The sequence below is a fragment of the Chionomys nivalis genome, chromosome 22 (assembly GCF_950005125.1).
Source record: "Chionomys nivalis chromosome 22, mChiNiv1.1, whole genome shotgun sequence".
NCBI classification, from domain to species: domain Eukaryota; kingdom Metazoa; phylum Chordata; class Mammalia; order Rodentia; family Cricetidae; genus Chionomys; species Chionomys nivalis.
Window position 1 is genome coordinate 10,940,842 of NC_080107.1, and position 21,996 is coordinate 10,962,837.

A 21,996-nucleotide genomic window follows, 5' to 3' on the forward strand; every position below is an offset into this window, starting at 1 on the left:
AAAAGTAAGTGTAAAATGTTTACAAGTATATCTTTTGTAGTTTCTTGTGGCCAAATTTTCCATGTGCTCATTCTCAGAAAGGGTATTTCCATCAGCTAAAAATTCCTGCTCAAAACTACGTGATAACTTAGCTCAAGGTCGTTATGAGCGCAAATGACCAAACCTGAAAAATATGATCCTCACATCAGGGACCCGAATAAAGAGCGCCTGTGGGATTAGGATGCACTGCAAGAATTACAACACGCACAGCTCCAGAAATCTTAATTTATAAAAGGTCACAGAGTTACAAAAAACATCTCTCACTTCAACTAATTAAATGAAATTTTAGTTAAACGGCACCTTACATATCGGCACTGAGCTGCAGGTGCATTTGCATCTACACAGGTGTAATTAGCACAATTAAACATGGGTAGAGGTGGAAACACCATTCTTAATTATATTGATATAATCAGTTTTATTAATGCTTTATAGCAACAAACGTGGCATCTGTCAGTAGTGCACACTTCATGACAGAACCTAATATTAAGCATTTTAGCACATGAAGGAATCAAAAGCCAGGCACCTGGGAGGGAAGACAGACCAACAGTGAGGTCCTACCTGTGACGATACCGTAGTTGGGAGGTTCCAGAATGACTCCATAAAACTGGATGATGTTCCTGTGGCTGAGGACGCTCAGGATCTCAGCCTGGATGAAAACAAAAGGTGAAGTGGTGTAAAAGGTCACCCGTGTGCGTCTTATTACATAGGCTTCACACGTCACCTGTGTGCGTCTTATTACATAGGCTTCACACGTCACACGTGTGGGTCTTAATACATAGGCTTCCCATGTCACATGTATGGGTCTTAATACATAGGCTTCCCATCTGTGTTTCTTTCACTTACATGTAAAAGACACATGCATGCTCAACAAGAATGTGATGTTGACAAGACTGCCTTCAGAAGCGTACTTCAAAGTCTAAAACTTCCTGACCAGGACTGAGGTGGCAACAAGCGTCACAACTACTAGTCAGTCCACATGGCAGGGGTGGAGGATGAAGAGGCAGACAGCACATTCATGTTCAGTGAAAGCCCTTTTCCGAGCAGCCAAATATATTTTTCCTGTTTACTGTCTCTTTGGTGCGGGGGGCAGCAAGCCTGGGCTTTTATCAGCTGAGTGAGTCAGAATTAAGCTAGAGGTTCAACCTTCCTAATGCTGGAACCCTTTCATACATTGCTACTTCAGAACTATAATTTTGCTACTGTTATGAATCGTAATGTAAATATCTGATATACAACTCCCCAGAGGGGTCACAACCCCAGGTTGAGAACCACTGCACTAGTGGCATAGATTCACTTAATTCTGTTATTTACATTTTACCCAGTTATAGTAATTTTCCAATAAGTAATTAGAAATACTTCTAATTACTTCACCATCTTCGCATGTGAATGCAGAAAGGTAGATGCATGATGTTTGATGGAGAGCTAATAGGAGGCCATATTGGTACAGTTTGAAATGTATTAATACTAGGAAGCTTTTCACGAATGGCATGGCAAAATTAGTTACATTTATTAAACTTAACTTTTAAGTTAAAAATGTCATAGTGCATATTTGCTAATATCTAAAAGAGGATACTGTATTGCCGGATAGTTTCATGCCAACTTGACGTCAGAGTTATCAGAAAGCAGGGAACCTAAACTGAGAAAATGCCTCCATGAGACCCAGTTGTGGGGCATTTTCTTAATTAGTGACTGATGAGGGAGGGCCCAGCCCGTTGTGGGTGGTGCTACTCCTGGGCTGGTGGTCCTGGGTTCTTTAAGAAAGCAGGCTGAGCAAGTCACAGGGTTAAGCCAGTAAACAACACCCCTCCATGACCTCCACCTCAGCTCCTGCCTCCAGGATCCTGCCCTGCTTGAGTTCTGGCCTTGACTTCATCAGTGATGGACTGTTACCTGGAAGGATAAGATGAAATAAACCCTTTCTTTCCCCAAATTGCTTTGGTCGGAGCATTTTATCACAGCAGTAGTAACCTTAGCTAGGACAGAAATTGGTACGAGAATCATGGGGTATTGCTGTGGCAGACATGACATGCTGCTGGGTAGGGGCCATGTTTGTGGGGACTTTGGAGGGACTTTGGGCAAGAGACTTCAGTGAGTCTTCAATGCTTGCGAGCTGTTTCGTGAGAATCTGGGGGAGAGAGAGTGTTGACAGCAATGTGGAGCATGGGATCCCGGGTTGTGAAGTTTCAGAGAGAAGTTTAAAGACTCTTTTGGCGCCATTTGCTATTTTGAATTTGGATTCTGTGGTTCTGAGGATTCCTCAGCTGGGGCTGAGGAGTCAGCTGTGGTTAACAAGATGTCAGAACTCATTAGGACATTATGTACATAAATCATATATATATTACAGTCTTATTACCCTATGGAGATAAATTATGGCTAATCAAGAAATTTAAAATGTAAGGAGGCATAAGTCAAATATAGAAAAGGTTTAACATTTTAAGTGTACAGCATATTACTGGCAACCAGAAAACGGAGTTTTAATTCTCCAGCCTAGGAAGGGGCTACCAAGAGAAAAGTCAGAAAGGGCTCTCCAAGGGAACCTATTAACTATGAATTAGTGAGGGGTTTGCTACACATTTATTCCCATAAATAAGAGTTGTGATTTCATCAAAAACACACTCTGCAACTAGTAAGTAGGTAGAAAATAAATGAAGTTTTGAGGGTCGACGTAGAGTTAATACTGGCAAGCATAAAATACTGGTCGGCTCATGTTTGTGTCGGTAGACAATCTCTTCTTCGACCTAAGCTAACTGGAAGGGTCCCTTGAGCTAGATTTCAGAAAAGTGACTGTCCAATGATGCAAAGGCCAGGTGTGAAATTTATGTTCAATAGCTCACCCTTGTCTTAAACTTTGGGAGCTAGGATTTGATGGCAGTGCTTCAAGTGTCCCTGTCCAAGACAAACAAGCACCGTTGCTGGAGACGCCCTGCTTGCTTTTGTCTCTTTAAGCATGCCCTGTGTCTGGAGCGAACCTTTTAGGTACTCGGTGCCAGCGATGTCATGGTCATGGGAGGAGAAGCCTCAAAGGCTAACCTACTAAAGCCAGCAGCATCCCTACCAACAACCTATAAACACTTGTCCTTAGACCCACAGGTAAGTGTAGTCTTCACCACAACTAACCAAAAACCAAAATGCAGAGGTGTGGAGCCAGGCCCAATGGAAAAGTCTTCGAAACATGCCCAAGCCTACAGCTGAGGGGATATTGCAGACGAAGGGTAGAAAGCTTGTAAGAACCAGAAGTTCAGGGAGTTTGCTGGCAGACTGTGTCTCCTGGTAATGTCAGAAGCTACACCCGTCAAGTCTCACCAACATAACTGCTTAAACATGAAGTGAACAAGAACAACGATACACATGCCAAAGTGGATGGGAAAATGACCCCGAGCTCAGTCCTACACAAAGAACTCTAGGCCACTGAGGAAACCTGGAAACAGGAGAGACAGCCTTCCCCAGGGAAGGGCACACTGGTTGTCCAGTGCCAAACGGTCAGTCCCTAAAACAAACACCTTAGTAATATTACATGGACTAAAGCTAAAAGGTTATATTTAGGAATATATATATATATATATATATATATATATATATATATTCACATGCACACATATGCATGCACAACAACTAGTGAAAAAAAGAGGCCATAAATTTGAAGGAGAGCTGGGAGATATCCATGGGAGGGCTTGGAGGGAGGACAGGGAAGGGATAAATGTAATTATATTATTTCAGAAATTAAAAAAGGCAGGCGCTTACTGAGCCTTAAAGCTTCTGAACTCTCCATCCTGCCACCTATTTCCAGCAATGACTCTGCAGGTGAGCCACGTGCTCTGCTTTTTCATGTCGCTGCAGCAAGTGCACGGAGATGGAGCCCCAGTGCTCGGCAGGGGAGCCTCTTCACGCAGGCACACCCAGCACAGATGCAGCAGGCCCTCCAGCAGAGGGAAGCTTGTAAAAAGGGGAAGCCCTGGTTCCTCGGTAAGGAGCACTCCTTAGCTTCATGACCACAGAGCCCACAACTGTTGTCCTTGGTAAGGAAGTGGACAAGGAGCAAGAGATCTTGGAGCTCTGAAGGCAGTACGTGGAGACCTGTGAGGCCAGACTGGCTACTTCCTTCAGGCCAGGGGCAGACCTTTCTTTTCTATCCCTTCTCTGCTAAATGCTTCACACTCTCATCACCAAGACAAGGGCAGTTCTCAGTCTCAGGCATAAGGCTCACATGCAACAAGTTTTAGGGGGCTCAAATGGACCCAACCCTGAAACATGCTGCCCGAATCACTGCATTCATGGCTCAGAACATTTTCCTAAAATCAAACCCCCTTTTCAAAAGTGACTCATACATAGTGGTAAAATGGAAAACTGGCCCCTTGACTTTGGAAATGCTGTCACAAGAACGACCTACACAGCAGGATGGGGGGTTTAATCACCAGAGTGTCAGGCGCAGGTCAGGCCTTTTGAGTCACTCCGGGTTTAATGAGACCCGTTCCCTCTCCAGCGAGGCTCCCCAGGTACTCAGGGAGGAAGGAAGGCTAAATGAACTGAATCTGGGCGCCATAATAGGAACCCTATATCCCTAAAGAGATTCGACGTCATAAAGACATTTTTTTTCCTTCTAGGAAACTGGTTACAGATGCTAAGAAAAACAAAACCAGTCATTCTCCTCGTGTTTCTTAAAAACTGATCCCCAAGTCGTGTGAGGCTTTCATCAGCCACGTCAGCAGAACTGGGAAGTTTCTGGTTGCTCAACAGCTTTCCTGGGTGGGATGCTACAGCCGACTCAGCACCTGGAGATGGGCTTCGGGCCCCCTAGGTTAGTGCATGCCTAACTAAACTAAGATTGGACTAACCTGGCTGAACAGGAGGGTGGTAAGAACCTAGCGAAACAAACAGTGTTCAGGCCCAAGACCCAAAGAATGTCTCAAACCACACGTTCATTGTGCCTACCACTGGATGTAGTTGTAGTTTACATGAAAAAACAAAATACTAAAACAACCTGTGCTCAAATTTGAAAGACCAAACCACATGTAAAAATCTGGCTTTTGATCACCTGTCAAAGAGTTGGCCACATTGTGCTAAACTATTAAACAAAAATGTATAATTCCAAAGAAAGTCTTGGGTCTTGCTTTCTTCCTAGAAAATGACTTGGATGAACACATTTCCCGATTGCTTTAGTTTTAAAGTCTGATGATAATTCATGTATTATTAATGATAATTAATATATTATTAATACCATTTTTCATGGAGGAGGGACTCAATAACTACCCAGTGAACTGGACATGGTATATTAGGACCTCATTCTTTGCAGTGGGACTGATGACTGACTTTTGTGGTAGCCTGGCTGTGCTTCTTAATGGGGGACTGATAGAGTTGCATCTTTAATGGACCAAAGGTCTATGTGGTAACTAGAGGCTCAGTCTCTCATGTGGTGCTACTGGGGGATAGCGAGATCTTGAAGTGGGGGCCTGGAGGGAAGTCTTACCCCTGAAGAGGAAAATGGGGTCCTAGACTCTTCCCCTTTCGTTTCTCCAGCACCCAGACATAAACAGGCTCCCTCTACCAACATTCTCATCATATGCTGTGGGGCCTCAGGCCATGGAGTCAGTCAGTCATAGACTGAACCCTCCCAAACTGTGAGCCACGCTAACCTTGCCCCCAGGCTAAGAGGGTTTGTCTCAGGAGTTACGTTATAGTAATGGAAAGCTAACACCACCAAAGGACTCTGGGGAAATTAAGACTCCGAGACCCATTCTTCTCACTTGCGACACAAGGGGACAGCAAGTCCTACCCCAGTTCCAGCAAATGCCAGGTGCTCAACCAATGTCGGTCTCTCCTCTGGCCCCTTTCCTGCTCCTTTATAACCCACTCATCATTAGTCAACCCATACTCTTCTAACAGTGGATTCCACTGACATAAGTTGCTTGATTTAGTTTCATATACTTATACTTGTCTTTCCATGTTTACCTATGATTTTACCTAAACACAATGCAACATTTTCAAAACATTTATCTATTTTATTGTATTTAAATGTTGGAGAAATTGGGTCTTAGATAGGTTAATTAGCTCACTTAACAGAGGCCTACTAATCAGTAATAAAATCTGATTTCCCCACTTCTGCTTTTTTTTTTTTTTTTTTTTTTAATGTATGTTTCTCGTCCTTGTTCTCGTTAAAGAATGGCCAATAAATGTCTATCTTGGCTTGGTGTTGCACAACTGTAATCCCAACACTAGGGAGGTAGAGGTAGGAGGATCAGAAGTTCAAAGTCATTGTGAGCTATATAGGCAGTTCAAGGTCAGCTTGAATGCCATGCAGCCCTGTCTCAAAAACAAACAACCCCACAAAACCTAAATAAATAAAAATGTTTAAAAATTCTTAAGATAAAATATTAAGAACTGCCTTGCTCAAATGGATATGAATTTGCAGAGTTTCCCATAACAAAGGCTACCATTTATTGAGTGCCTACTCAGTATGAACTAGACTAAGCATTCCTTTTCTCACAACAAACCAGGCTCCTGTCTAGTTCCACACTTTCTACAGGGGAAATAAACCTAGGTAAGGAGATAAGCTGAGGGCACAGTGGATGACAAAGCCAGATTTTAAACACAAGTTGTGTGATGTGGAATTTTCCCTCTGTATGCTGTGATTACCATTAATGAATAAAGAACTGCTTTGAATCTACAGCAGAGCAGGGGAGGTAGAACAGAGCTAGGTGGGGAGAACTGGACTGAATGCTGGGAGAAAGAAGGGCGGAGTCAGAGAGAAGCCATGTAGCACCACTGGAGACAGATGCCCGGAAGTTTTCCCAGTAAGCCACAGCCACGTGGCAATACACAGATTAATAGAAATGGGTTAAATTGAGATGTAAGAGTTAGCCAATAAGAAGCTAGAGCTAATGGGCCAGGCAGTGTTTAAAATAATAAAGTTTCCGTGTGATTATTTTGGGGCTAAACAGCAGAAACAACCAAGTGGCCCTCTTTCTACAAATTGGCGCCCACGTGGACAATAAAAATCCACTTAAAAACCTGAGAGAGCTTGAAATTCTAGACACAAAAGAACAGAGTTTAGCACAGTTTCTTGGAAGCCACATTTTTTTTTTCTAGATGGGCTTGTAAAACAAGTAAAAACTGTGAGGCTTCTTTTTAAAAAGCAGCAGCTTCCTGGTCCACCAGCACAAATGGCTGTCGCTCTTTTGGGAGGTTCAGCTATTGAACATTTAAATGGGGTTTGTGGATAGTGTACTGCAAATTACTTGGTGGCAGCACGGGCAGACTAGTTATCAGAGTCGAGGTGGTGAGGATGGCTCCCACCCAGCAGTCTCAGGTACTAACAGACTTCCACATTGTTAGACTGTGTGGAGCAAGCAGGAAGTACCATATATACTCTAGTAATGCCGCAGCTTAAGTTTTTAAGAAGCATTTCGCAGCAAGAATTACAGATATGCAGATGGACAAATCCAGATGGAAAAGACCTCTAAATGGGTCACAGTATTGGATAAATGTATGTAAGCTTGGGAGATAGAAGAAAAAGAAAAACAAGTAAAGTTGGAAAATTCACAGAGTCTGGATTTGTATATTATTGTGTTTTCTTTGAATTTTTTGACTGTGAAGGAGCTAAGTAGAGAGAGTCATTTCATTGTATGGATTGCTAAGCTAAACCAGCATCTATATTATAAAGGTATCTTGACTTCAGAATCTGAGTCTAAGGATATATTGCTTTAAAAAAGAGGTTCTTCTTTTGTTTCCACAGAAGATGAGAACCTGTGGATTAATTCCAGATTAATATGGTTTGATGGACCAAGACTCCCTAAAAGGTCTCCTTGAACACCTCTCAAAAAATTACTTCACCCAATAAACAGCAGGAAGCAGTTTGGAGAAAAACTATGCTCATATTCCCAAATATTGTTTATAAATGTTTGTTTACATTTAAAGGGGGATATGCTATAAAGATTTGCATTGGTATGGATCATGATTTATTGATACAAATTTAAGGTCAACTGTGTATATGTCCATTTCTGCTCTTAATTAAGGTATTGTGTTTGTGCAGCTCATTTAAAAATGTAATGTATAATTTAAAAATACAGGTTAATAGAAAATCATCTATAATAGTCAAGCTTGTAGTCATGTTAGTTAGGGTTTCTAGATATATAGAGATATATTTCAGTTAGGTATTCTTCAAATATTTTAGAGACCTTCAGAATATGGCATTTAAAATGTTTTAAGAACATAGAACTTTTCATGACAATGAGACACATCTGCTCCTGGCAGCACCAATTGCTTCAAGAGGAAGATGGGCATTGAAGTTATGGAGTTGGTTAGCCATTTGGGCAAGAAACTGCTCTTGCCTGGACTGCTCGATGAACTGGACGTGTAGGACCCACAGAAAAATGACTGCTGAACTTGCCTAAAGGTGAGATGATCCTTTGGGTTTCCTGCTTCATGAAAGAGTCTGCCAGACATTTTTCAGGACATAGAAGAAAATGACTGACAAACTGCCAATATAGGCAGAACTGTCTTTGAAATTTCCTGCTTTGTGGGAAAGTCTGCTGGATAATATGGGCTGAAGATGGATGCCCCAATGGTATAGAAGAAACTTTGGGTGACTGTCCAAGTCACAAAATGTCTCTGTCAATTTTAGAGTTTTGGAAGTTGCTTACAATGCATTTCCTGTTTAGTTAGGTAATATTATATCCTTCTGGAGTCTTTGATGGAGTTGAAGAATTTATAGTTACAGTTATAGTTTTCCTTAGTTATGATAAAAGATAAAATATATATAAATATTGTAACTATAATTCTTGCTTGATACTTTTTTGTTATATATAATTTTTCTATATTAAAGTTAAAACATTCCTTTTTATTTAAAAAGAAAAGGGAAGGTGATATGGGATTTTCCTCTGTATGCTGTGATTACCATTGATAAATAAAGGAACTGCTTTGGGCCTATACCAGAGCTATAGGGGAATGGAGCTAGGTGGGGAAAACTAAACTGAATGCTTGGAGAAAGGAGGCAGAGTCAGAAAGAAGCCATGGACCTTGTGGTGATGCACAGATTAATAGAAATGGGTTAAAATAAGATGTAAGAGTTAGAAAATAAGAAGCTAGAGCTAATGGACCAAGCAGTGTTTTAAATAATACAGTTTCTGTGTGATTATTTTTGGGTCTAAGCTGCCGGGCGGCTGGGAAACAAGTGGCCTCTTTACTACAATTAAGCACTGCCTTGCTCAAATGGATATGAATTTGCAGAGTTCCCCATAACAAAGGCTACCATTTATTGAGTGCCTACTCAATATGAACTAGACTAAGCATTCCTTTCTCACAACAAACCAGGGCTCCTGTCTAGTTCCATACTTTCTACAGGGGAAGGAACCTAGGTAAGCAGATAAGCCCAGGGCACAGTGGATAGCAAAGCCAGATTTCAAACACAAGTTGTGTGATTTCAGAACCCTGCTATCGGCAACTATACTCTTTACCTACAAATAGGATTTGAGAACAGAAAGGAACATGACTTTATAGAGAACCAGATATTACAAGAGGGCTGGAAAATTCCAGAGCCCTCCTAGTTATAGAAATTTAAGGGAACCTCTCAGTGACTCCCTCTCAGAGGCTGGGCCACTGTCCCTGCTACAACATGTCCACACCTTCTTGATATGTGACTGTGCAAGATCCAGTTCTCCCCAGGCACTGGGACTTAAGGCCTGCCAGCAACCACGAATTTATAGCTAATAAAACCCGTTAATTGCACAGCATGAGACAGCCTCTCTCTATGCAAAAATTACATGGTAGGAATTTTGAGCAACTTCACAATCTGATTAGCTAAGTGCTTTATAATATTACTCTACAGTGCAACAGAGTTTGATTATTTACATCCCATAAGAGAAATGTTTGCCACATTTATTATGGAAATCTACAAAATCACTTAGAAGAGTTTAGGCAAATTTAATTTTAAAATAGTCTGAGAAGTCCCTCAACATCTTTTGCACTCCAATTAGACAGTATCTTGAATACCTGGATACTTTAGCTAAATTAATAGTGATTTTACTCTTTTGGTGTTCTGACAGCATACTCAATAACTAAGGGTGAAAACATGTTTGATATCTGCCTTTATTGATTGAAAAACAACAGCACCAAACCCTACACATACGGTTTGGAATTATAGGATTTTAAGAGCTATATAAAAGAGCATGGTACCAATAGCAAACAGATGTGTACACCAAAAGAGGACCCAGAAATTTACACAGCCCACTATAGCCACGTGCTTCCTTATAAGGTACCAGAAACAAATACTGGAAAAAAGGCAAACTCTTCACCAAACAATGCTAGCAAAACTGAGTCTCCACGAGTAGAAGAATGAAATTAGATCCCTATCTCTCACCCTGCACAAAAATCAACTTAAAAACGGACAAAAGAAATTCATATAAGACTCAAAACTTTGAAACTTATATAAGAAAACATTTCAAGACATAGGCATAGGCCCAGGTTTTCAGAAAAGGACTTCAACAGCTCAGGAGATAATTGCAAGAACTGGCAGAATGGGCTCTGAGAGATTAAAGAGTTTCTGCAAAGCGGAGAGAACAATTAACACAGTAAAGAGGAGGAAACTTCTTCCAAGTAGCTGGCAGTGGACTAATATCTAGAATATATAAAGAACTCAAAAAATTAAACATAAAAAATCCCCCAAATGATCCCATCCACCAATCACTCAATGGGCAAATGAACTGACTAGTTCTCAAGAGAAGAAAGTCAGGAGTTTGGTGGATGACTCCTGGGTAGGTCAAAGCTGGGAACTTGAGTTGGGATCCTCGTGACCTAGATAAAAGACCGGGTATGGGGAATGTGCCTGTAATCCCAGAGCTGGGAAGGCAGAGACAGGAGAACCCCTGAGGATTGCTTGAATTTTACATAAATTGGTGAGCTACAGGTGCAGCAGGACACTATCACAAAAGTTAAATTCAAGAAGTGATTGAGGAAGACACTCAGTGTCAACCTCTGACCTCACCTATGTGCATATACACAATACAGAAAGGATACAAATGGTAAATATCTGAGAAAATGTTCAATGGCCTTAGCCGCCAGGGACATGAATATCAAAATTATATTGAGAGCCCATCTCACCTCAGGCAGAATAATTATCATTAAGAAAATTGATCAAAGAAATGCTTGGGAGGTCACAGGAGAAGAAACCCTAACAGGCTGCCGGTGTGCAGCTATTATGCAAACCAGTCTGGAGAAGGTTCTTCAGAAGAACTAAAACCAGGACAATCACATCATCACATCATCCAAATAATTACATACATGTACAATATATATATAGTCTCCAGGGTATATACCCAAGGGAATCTAAGCCAACACACCAGAGATCCATGCACACCCTTGTTTATTATGTAACTACTCACAATGGCCAAGATACATAATGTGGATGCCCATAGAGAGATGAACGAGGTTGGGTTGGAGAGATGGCTCAATAGTTAAGAGCACTTGTAGAGGACATGGGTTCTATTCTTACTACCCACATGGTGACTCATAACCACCTGTAACTCTAGCTCCTGGGGATCTGAAAGCCTTCTCTGGCCTCTGTCGGCACCAAGCTTGTAATGCATATACATGCCGCAGGCAAACACACATACACATAAACCAAAAATAAATCAGGACTTGAGTTTGATCTCCAGAACCTATGAGAAAAGCTGGAAATGGTGTGTGCTTGTTATAGCAGCACTCAGGAGGCAGGCAGACAGATTCTTGGAGCTTACTGGCTTGCCAGTCTAGCCTAATTGGAGACCAAACAGTTTATGGTGAGAGAGCCTGTCGCAAAACAAACAAAATCTGAAAACCAACAATGTGGATGACCCCAGAGGAACAACTCTGTACCACATATGTTCATGTGCACTGTACATGTGTGCACATGTGCACATACATGCATAAACACAGAGAGAGATGAGTGGATAAAGAAAATGTGGCATATACATACACAATGAAGTTTTTACTCAACCAAACAAAAGTAAAATTTTGACATTTGCTATCTTTAACATCACAACTTTGCCCTTTGTTCTAGACTAGAAGAAACTGTAGTACACCATGCTAAATAACATAACCCAGACTCAGAAAGACAAATAATCACATTTTTATATGTGGAATCCAGATTATTCAAAGTATATGGTATTTTCTGGGCGGTGGTGGCATATGCTTTTAATGGCAGCACTTGGAAGGCAGAGGCAGGTGTGGATCTTTGTGAGTTCGAGGCCAGCCTGGTCTACAAGAACTAGTTCCAGGACAGCCACCAAAGCTACACAGAGAAACTCTGTCTTGAAAAAACAAAACAAAACAAACAAACAAACAAACAAAAGGGATATGAAATAGAAAAGTGGTTGTTTGGGGGAAGGAAGGTATGGAGAACGAAAGGGAGGAACAAGAGAGGGTAAGGGGGGAGGAAAGACAAATGTGCTGTGTTCTCTCTTATATGAGAGAGCAGAGTAAAGACGCATATACACAGAGAGCATATGTCTATATCTATGGAAACAGAAGGGTGATTACTTTGGGGATAAAGAGAGGATAAAAGAGGGTGGATATGAGCAAAGTACAATGAGAGACATGATTGAAGGTGTCATAATGAACCCGTTATTCTGTAGGCTAATTTTAGACAATGAAATACAAAATAGAATCCTAAGGATGAAAGAGATTAGATAACTTCCAATCTTTTCCAGCCTAGCGTTCACCCACAGCCTAGGTAAGCTCCACTATCAAAGGGAAGCCTGACTCATACAGTGGGCACTCTAACTCAACCATATGTAAAGTTAAAACATTAGCATAATGATCGTAGCAAAAAGAGTATCTGTGATTGTGGTCCCGAATAATCGGCTTGCTTTCACCACATTGCTTCGGTGACTACTTCAAGTCGGCTGCTAGGAAGGTTAAATGGAAGCTTGTTACCAACAGCTAGAAAGCATACCCAGCCTAGGGGTCCGCTTTTATCATGTAACCATGGTTCGCTCTCTCTGTATTACTGCTTATTGGCTGCACCTGGCTCCCGTGATGCAGGGCCTGCTGTGGGAGTGTACCAGAGAATAGCATACCAGGCAACCTGAGACATTTAGACAATTTACAGAAGAAGATGGCTGAACTGGGCTGGGCTGTAAAGGTTCAACAGCGAGCCCAGGAAAGATGCTGGACAGGAGAATATAGATTCTACAGAAAGATACACAGCACCCAACACACATGAACCCAATGACATAGTTTCATTACTATGATCCTTTTGCAATCCATGAATGTAGTAACTACAAGTTCCAGAAGTTGTACGCTGAGTGCATTCTTATTCATACATTACAGTAGGTATCGGGCATGAAGCATTTCCTTTTTTTTTTTTTTTTTGGTTTTTCGAGACAGGGTTTCTCTGTAGCTTTGGTGCCCGTCCAGGAACTAGCTCTTGTAGACCAGGCTGGTCTCGAACTCCCAGAGATCCGCCTGCCTCTGCCTCCTGAGTGCTGGGATTAAAGGCGTGCGCCACCACCGCCCGGCTTGAAGCATTTCCTATGCATCACCGTAATCATATCATTCTGCATGCATTAACTTGTTTGATTAATGACTTAAGTATCATTCCTATCTCTACTTTATCGCAAAGAAACTAAGGAGCAAAGCCCTAACTTGCACACGGCCAGACAGTTAAAACACAAGGAGGCCAAGATTCAAACCAGACAATCTGGCTTCAAAGCCATGGAATGTGAGCGCTGACTCTGAGAACCACAGAGATGCACATAGGTGCACATAGATGCATATGCATTTCTACAACAAAGGGAGCAAACAGACTCCCCTGCAATTTCACACGTGCCAAGGACTTGGGTCATAATAAAACCCCAGCTTATGTATCGAATCTGGGGATGAGAAGAACGACATAGTCATTTCTCATCCTGGCTGTGGTGCCTAGGCGAGGACATACGGAATGACCAATAACCTCTCCACACATTATCATATTCCGAAGTCAGTTTGGCTTATTTGGTAAAGGTCTGGCCATCTCGGAGTTTCTCTGGGTGAGTCTGGCATTCAGCCAGGACTTAGAGCCGCTAAACTGCAGCCTAGTTGCTTTGGAGTTAGAAAGCCCTTCAGCTCAACTTCCACTCAACAATGTCTTGCTATCTTTAACATCACGACTTTGCTCTTCCCATGGGAAATAAGAAAACCACTATCAACTTAAAACAACTGCACCAGACTCACAGGTGCAGGTCTTAGCAGTTAGCCACAGTGAGCCGAGAAAACCGCCCCAAAATGTATAGAGCGTGACCCATAAGATGAAATTTCTTTCTTTCCCAAACTGTTTTTGGTCACGGTGTTTTATCACGGCAATGGCAATCTAACTGTGGCACACAGACTCTTCTCACGTGTTCCTAAGTCAGGTTTCTGCCGCACTGGTTTTAACCAAACGGGCCCCTAAAACAAGTACGGTATTATGCATTCAAATACGCAAGGGCTTCTGATTCAAAGTCAACAAGAAATATATCTTTGAGTTATTTTTCCGGTTGTGACCATGAATCATCATGAGCCCTTATCTGTCATGAAATGATAAATGTTTAAGGAGATGGAAACACTAATCACCGTGGTTTGCTCATTACACGTGTACGAAATGATCACACTGTACCCCATCAATAACAATTAAAGCATAAAACAGGCCAGGGACAGTGTGGCTTACCTGAGAGGTGGAGGCAGAAGGATCAAGAGTTCAAGGGCAGCCTCAGCTCCATGAGACCGGGTCTCAAACTAAATTATCTCTTAGCGCGCCTGTGTGTGCGCAGACACACTTGTGGGGTGGAAGGAAGACGGTGATGACCTTGGGTATTGTTCCCTACGCGACATCTATCTCTTTTGAGACAGGGTCTCTCAGGGCCCTGGGGCTCACCAAGTAGGCCAGGCTAGGTTGGCTGGCCAGCAAGGCCCTGAGATCCACCTGTCTGTGTTTGTTTCTCTATTGCTGGGATTACACGTGCCCCCATACCAGGTTGTTTTCTTTGCGTGGGATCTGAGAATCAAACTCAGGTCCTCACAAGCACTTTGCTGATGGGGCCATCTTCCCAGCTCAGAGAAAGTACTATCTCTTAAACCCCAGAGGTTACAGGGCCAGAGAAATGAAACTGTCCACAGAGAGTAATGTGAAAGGCAGCCTCAGCGGGCATGGTAGAGTCTGGCCACCTCTGCTGTAGGCCGGACTCCTCAGCCTTTCTAGACACTGGAAATCCACAGAGTGATAATAAGAAAACTTGTTTTCACTAGATCATATTTTTTTAAAACAATCTCTTTATTTTGTAGAAATTTTTGTCCTAATATCTGCAGCACCCAGTTCCCACACTGTTACATCCTCACCACCACAGAACATAGCTATAAATCTAAGCTCAGGCTTTATTTAGGTTTCTGGCAGTCCTGGGAATCAAATGCAGGGCCCTGTTAGGCACACATGCTAGGCAAGGGCTCCATTACACAGCCACCTCTCTAGTCTCTTTACTGAGATTTTAACAATGTCTTCTTAATGTCCTATTTGTGTTCCAGGACCCATGTAGTTGTCATGTCTTCCATATGTGCTCTATCCTCATAATCGTAAGTTTTAATAAGCATTGAGCGTGAAAACACTTTGTAAAATACACAGTAACACAACTTCCTGCAGTTAAGCAGCACATGGGTTCACGCATACAAAGTACCAGAAAGCCCAGTGACACATGGTGATCGCCTTCAATCCCATGAATAAGAACAAACCTAAATGTTTATTCCTGCATTGTGGCTACTTGTACATGGCTCCAACATGCTTTGGAGTTCAGAACCTCATCTATGACTACAGATTCTATTTCCTGATGAAGTCAGTCTTAAGAGTGTCAGCCCCTACCAGACCTTCAGAAGCACCTTGCCTAATCTAAAAGGACAGGAAACACAAGGTATAGGGAGAGGCACTGCCGGACCTCAGAGGCCACCTCGGTTTGACTTCATCAAATCTCAATCTGTATCCCAGTGTTACCCAGTCAAAGACACTAAGCACTCAAGGCAAGCTTGACAACGCATTAGATAAAGGCAGGGATGACCTCCAGAAACCAGTAAAGGAACTGATGTTTTCTTATCACGCCACCTGTACACAGCATCCAAGGACCTCAAAGAGGGCAGAAAAGATGACTGTGGGTGAGGGACTTCATTCCCCAGCACGGACCCTAAAAAGGGCTATACACATCTCTCAGCTGCACACGGGGGCATAGTGAGACCAACTTTTGATTCCTTCGGAACGGGAAAATCCAGAACAGGTCCTGCACCCAAGCCTTTACTGAGGCCATTCGGCAAGCTGCCTCTTACAGTGTAACATTTTAACCAAAAGTTCTCAGAGACTTTATGACCAAAAGGGAGGGAGGAAGCGAGCAAGGGAGGACATTAAATCATTTCTGGGGAGAGAGGCCAACATGTCCACTTAAGGGTAAGTTCGTCAAGACCATTAAATATTGCACAATATTAGCAGATGGACAAGAACTAAGGTGGGTTTGGGCAGCAAGGGCAAGTAGTTGACTAGAACATAGGAAATAACTAAATTCTTAAATTATAATAAATGCCATTCTCTTTTAGTTTCTCACATTATCTTTGGGGAAAAGATATATTTAATAAAAATAACAAAAACCCATTTTCTCTGCCCGAAAGTTAAACCTAAGCCTTGTGTGTGCCAAGAAAATGCTCTACCAATGAGTTACACCCCCAGACTCAAAGAAAAACTTTGAAAAAGTCTTATTGTGAGACTACTTATGAATATTACTTCTTTAAAAGATATTTTGCTATATTTATTTATTGTGTGGGGGCACGTGTGTGGAGGTCAGAGGACAATTTGCAGGAGCTGGTTCTCCCCTTCATGGGCCCTGGAGAGAGAACTCAGTGTCTGGCTTGGCATCAAGAACCTTCATCTGCACAGTCACCACACCAGCCCTGGATACTTCTTAATCAAGTTCATGTTGACTACAGGGTTTTTGGTCTTTTTTGAACTACTCATAGGAGATGCTTTTGGGTCAGATTCACATTTCAGCAAGGTTAAGGCAACCGTGACGTCTAGTGGCATGTCACCAAAAGTTAAGTCTCGAAGTTGTACACGCTGAGCTGCTCATTCTGTTCTTTTTGAGGTAGAAATAACCCCAAACAAATTTTATATCCCAGGCTGGAGAGATGGCTCAGTGGTTTGGAGCAGAGTATTGTTCTTGCAGAGGGGCATTGGTTCAATTCCCAGCACCCACCTGGTGGCTCACAAATGTCTGTAACTCTGATTCCTGAGATTCTGATGCCCTCTTCTGGCCTCTGTGGGAACTGCGCACACAGGGTGCATAGATACACATTCAAGCAAATGCCAATACACATAAAATAAAAATAAATAAATCTTTTTTAAAAATTCTACATCCCAAACCTCTTTTAAAGCTATTTTCTACATGCAAAAAAAGGAGGGAGGGCTGGACCCCTTCCTTAAATAAACATAAAATTAACTTAAATGGATCACAAGCATAAATATAAGAGCTAAAATAGTAAAACTCTCTGAAGAAAACTTAAGACTAAGTCTTAAAGACCCAGAGTTAGGCAAGGGCTTCTTAGATATCACATAAAGGATAATCAAAAAGGAAAAGATAAATTGAACTTTCCCCAACTTCAAAGTGCTGTGCTTGGGTAGATTCCATCAAGGAAGGAAAAGGTGACCCACAGAACAGTTTACTGACTTAAGATTTTCTACACAAGCATGACAAGTTAGTCAGCAAATAAAATTTTATTTTGGCCTCTAGTCTCTATGCCTTGGATTTCTTTCATCTCAGTGTACTGAGACCTCCTCTATCCCTGAACAGAAATGCGAGAACAGGCGGCCTGTCTCCTTCTTGATCTTTGAGAAAAAGACATTCAGTATTTCACCCTCCGGAGGAAACGTGGACTCCAGGTTTTGTGGTAGATGCCAAGCATCAAACTAAAACTTATGGAAACTCATGAGGCCATCACGTGGTCCATCCTGGAGAAGGTTCCATGTGCTCCTGATAAGAATGTTGAGGATAATGTTCCAAGTTGCTTAAAGGGAGACACATAAATATAAGCCAGGCGTGGTGTCATATCCCGTGGTCCCACTTACACAGGGGTTTGAGGAGGAGTGAGGGGTGTCTCATGGATCCACAAGCTAGAGACTAATCTGGGTAGCATAGCAAGGCCTACCCAAATTAATTAAAAAAAAAGTAACTAAAGTAAAAAGAAGCTCACAAATACAACTGTGGGCTTGTCTGTTGCTTCCTAGTTCCACTACAATCGTTTTACTTAGTTTGGAAGCTCTGCTGTTCGGCATTAAGGGCTGTTAATATTTCATAAGTCAATCACATCATCCACACTGTCTATGAGGAACTCCTAGCTTTCAGTGTGGACCTTAGCTATGCTTTCCCACTGTTCACCTTGGTACTTTCTAGCAACCTGTGTCTTATACTTAACTTTTCCTATAGACAGCACATAGCTGGATGCAAATCCACAATCTCTGCAATTAATGGAGCTTAACACAGTTCTGGTGCTGTTGGGTTTAAGCTGATGGTCTGTCTTGTCTTTCCATTTGTTTACCTGAGTTTTCTTGTTGCTGCCCTATTCTTTCTATTGTTTTTTTGAACTCCCTTTTTCAAAGTATTTTACCGGTTTTGTAGTTCTGTCTTTTTGCTTTTTACCTGCTTTTTTTTTGTGCGGGGGTGTTCAATGTCTGCTCTAGGACGCCAACCTTATCTTTATAACAGTCCGCCTAGTTTTGTAGATGTAGAACCTCTCCATATATATTCTGATGGTTCTGCATATAAAACCCATACTATAAAACTACAAATATTCTTTTTAACAAGACAGTGCTCTTTTTGAAGGAATTAATGTAACAAAAAAAGATATTTGTATTTACCCTCAAACAAACCACACTGTGTCATTTCTTGTAGTGAGGACCTGCTGGCAGCAAATCATCTAATATTTTATCTAAAAATGCTGCTGTCCTGCATCTCACTCCCATTTTCCAGGAAGCCCTAGCTGGATATAGAATTCTGATTGGCAGCTCCTTTCCTTTCTTTTTGCACTTAGCTGTCCCCTGCTCCCCCTGATGCCACCAGTGATCTGCGTTGGTTTCCTGAATGCAACGTGTCATTTTTTTTCCTTGACAGGTTTCATAATTTTCTCTTTAATTTTTTTTTAATAAATTTAACTTGGCAACACCTGAGTATGGGATAACTCAGCATGGCATTTTGTTTTTGCTTTAAACTTACCTTGCTTGGGGTTTTTGAGCCTGTTTGAGCAAGCTCTGTATTTTGCACCAAAATGGGGAATATGCCCATTTTCTCTTTTTCCTTTTTCTCCTCCCTTCTTCCCTCTTCCCTCTATATTTCCAATCTATTAATCATGTAATTGAATATTCTATGTGTTGTGGTTCTATTGTGTTGAGATGGGTTTTCACTTGGTGGCTTAGACTGGCCTCCACCCTATGACCCTCCCGCGTCAGTCTTTATGGGATCACAGGAGTGTGGTGAAATTGAGCGTTTGGGTTTCTTCCCCAATCTTGTTTCTTGCATTCCTCAGATCTGACCATTTCTATTATTATCCTCATATCTACTTATCTTTCCGTTTGCTGTCCTCAATCAGCTCTTAAGAAAAGTTACATTTCTGATACTGTAGCTGTATAGTTCCAGAATTTTCATTTGTAGACTCTGTTGAACTCCACACTATCCTCTCATTTTAATTATATTTCCATTTAAGTTCTTGAACATTGATAGAAGTCACTTTAAAGACTAGGACAAATGCAATTTCACACGTCTATTATTTATTATGTAATGAGTAAGAATGCAAATTTGTTAAAAAAAAAAAGCAAGCAGATACTATGTAAGTAAAACTTTGAAGGTAATTTTTAAAAAGTAATGAGTTGGTTCTACATATAGTTATATGAAAAGGTGCTGTGCTCTCCTAAGTCTAAAACCCAAGTTATACAACCTGTGTATATAAAATATTATAATCTCATTTTTTTTATGATTATAGATGACTGTAGTCGGAAATAACACAAAGAAGTCCCATTGTTTCCGCTGTTTGATAAAACCTGCCGACGTCAGCAGAGTCCGTCAGGTGCCCACGCACCTGGGTCCTACAACCTTTGTCACACGTGTGCATTTGATGGCTACGGCCACAGAAGACACAGAGCAGGATCGCACAGCTCCCGGGTACCACTCTTTCCAAAGCTTCCATTTTTACAGGCAACAGTATAGCTAAAAAAATAAGAGTGCGGGGGTGGGGGTGGGGCACAATTCTGGGATGCTACAGCTGGTGGTGTAAAGTGTGGGTTTGCACAGAAGGAGGCGTGACTCTTTGCCACCATGACCACGTCACCTTTGCACACAAGAACCTGGAAGACGCACATACGTGGGTGTATATGGTTGTAGCCAGCGCAGAGTCACCATGAGCAGGTCATCGGAGCAGAAGTTTGACGACACTCTTCTACTGACGTTCAACATGATGGGATTATCTGGGAACCTGCCTTTCTGTTACGGCCACACACACATTGGCTCCCCGCACTAAGTGAGGAGCTGTCACTTTGGGTTCCTGAGGCTGACTCTAAAATGTAACAAAAAGACCAAAAATTTTGCAGAAAAGCTAAAAAGCTAAAGTAAATGTAGTTCTTTTACTTACAAATAAGAATTAAGGGACAAATGGGCCCCCAGCATGTGCCTTTTTATAAGCGCTTCCATGGAGTCTAATTTTAATGTTGGTTTTTTTTTTTTTTTAAAAAATCACATTACAGTATTATAATAATTCTTTTCTTCTTGACCCAAAAAGAGCTATTAGGCAGCATGCGCAGGGGCTCAGAATTGCAGAGAACTAAGTGCAGAGTTTCCACAGATGAAATGGACGTCCCAGGAGGTTAGTGAGTTCCCAACGTTACCAACCAGAATTCCAGCAGCAGCAAAATGCCCATTTGTGGCAGGAATGCTTGCGAGGACACTCAGGCATGAGAAATACAGTCAAGAAAGGGCTTCTCCAACGCTGCGAGCCTACCAAGGGCAAAGGGCACTAGGCCCATGGCCAGAGAATTTAGATCAGTTCTGGTTTTTCCAGTGTGATGTAGGGCATGGCAGAGCTTGCCACATCATCTGGAGAGGGAAGACTGTAGCCACAGAGTTTAATAGATGATAAAACAGTGTCTGAATCATCATGTCATTCAACCCCGGGAATGGTGCTAGGCATGCCAGATTAAAGTCTTAACAGGAGTTACATAAACCAGGCACTAAGGAGAACTTCTGGATGGTAAGGATTAGGGAACTCACCTTGTAGAAGCCTGTGCAGTTTTAGCAACAAATATATAATTCTCAGTATCTAGGGTGATCTAAATAGAATCTTGATCTAGAACAAAAAGCTGAATTGGAGATTTATGGGGCACCAGGTTCCTGATGGCTGGAAATACCAGAAGGAAACCAGGTGGTTTTAACTGCTAATGCAGAAGTGTTATTAGATGCCGATCATTCAATAAAACTGCCCTTCTCTCTTAGGACAAGCATGGGGAGAGAGTTGCAGGAATCCTCCCGCCTTGGCCTCCTGAGTACTGGATTAAGGTGTACTCTATCTCCTTCCACTCTATGTTTTTAAAATAACCACCTGCCTGGCACCAGTGGGGAAAAAATGCCAGCGGAAACTATTGGATCACCTTTGTGTAGGTTCATGGCTGAAGAATTTTCTTAATTTTCTCTTAAATTGGTGTCCAAGATCTGAGAGTGTTAGGAAATGCTCTGTAGGCTGCAGTTCCTGCCAGCGCTTTGAGTACTGAACAACGATGAAGTAGGCCTTGGCCTCTTTGCTCAGGGGCTGCCATTTTTACCTTTTAGGACACCTAGACTTGGACCCGAGTAGTTTACAAAAATATATTAACAGCACGTGCCGATTGACTGATAGAAAACACTAGCTTCTCATTATTACTCTCCTTATCATGGAAAATTGTTTATACAAAAAAAGAAAGAAGGAAAG

The 21,996-nt window shown here is 41.8% G+C and overlaps 1 protein-coding gene across 3 annotated transcripts in view; it reads right to left on the reverse strand.

The window, feature by feature from the left end:
* The window catches only part of Map3k20 (mitogen-activated protein kinase kinase kinase 20), a 152,254-nt gene that overhangs the window by 83,528 nt on the left and 46,730 nt on the right, over positions 1 to 21,996 (reverse strand). For all 3 annotated transcript variants that reach the window (XM_057754947.1, XM_057754945.1, XM_057754946.1), the window contains exon 3: positions 598 to 685. In XM_057754947.1, coding sequence (XP_057610930.1) covers positions 598 to 685 — 88 coding nt within the window. The remainder of the gene's footprint in view (positions 1 to 597; positions 686 to 21,996) is intronic.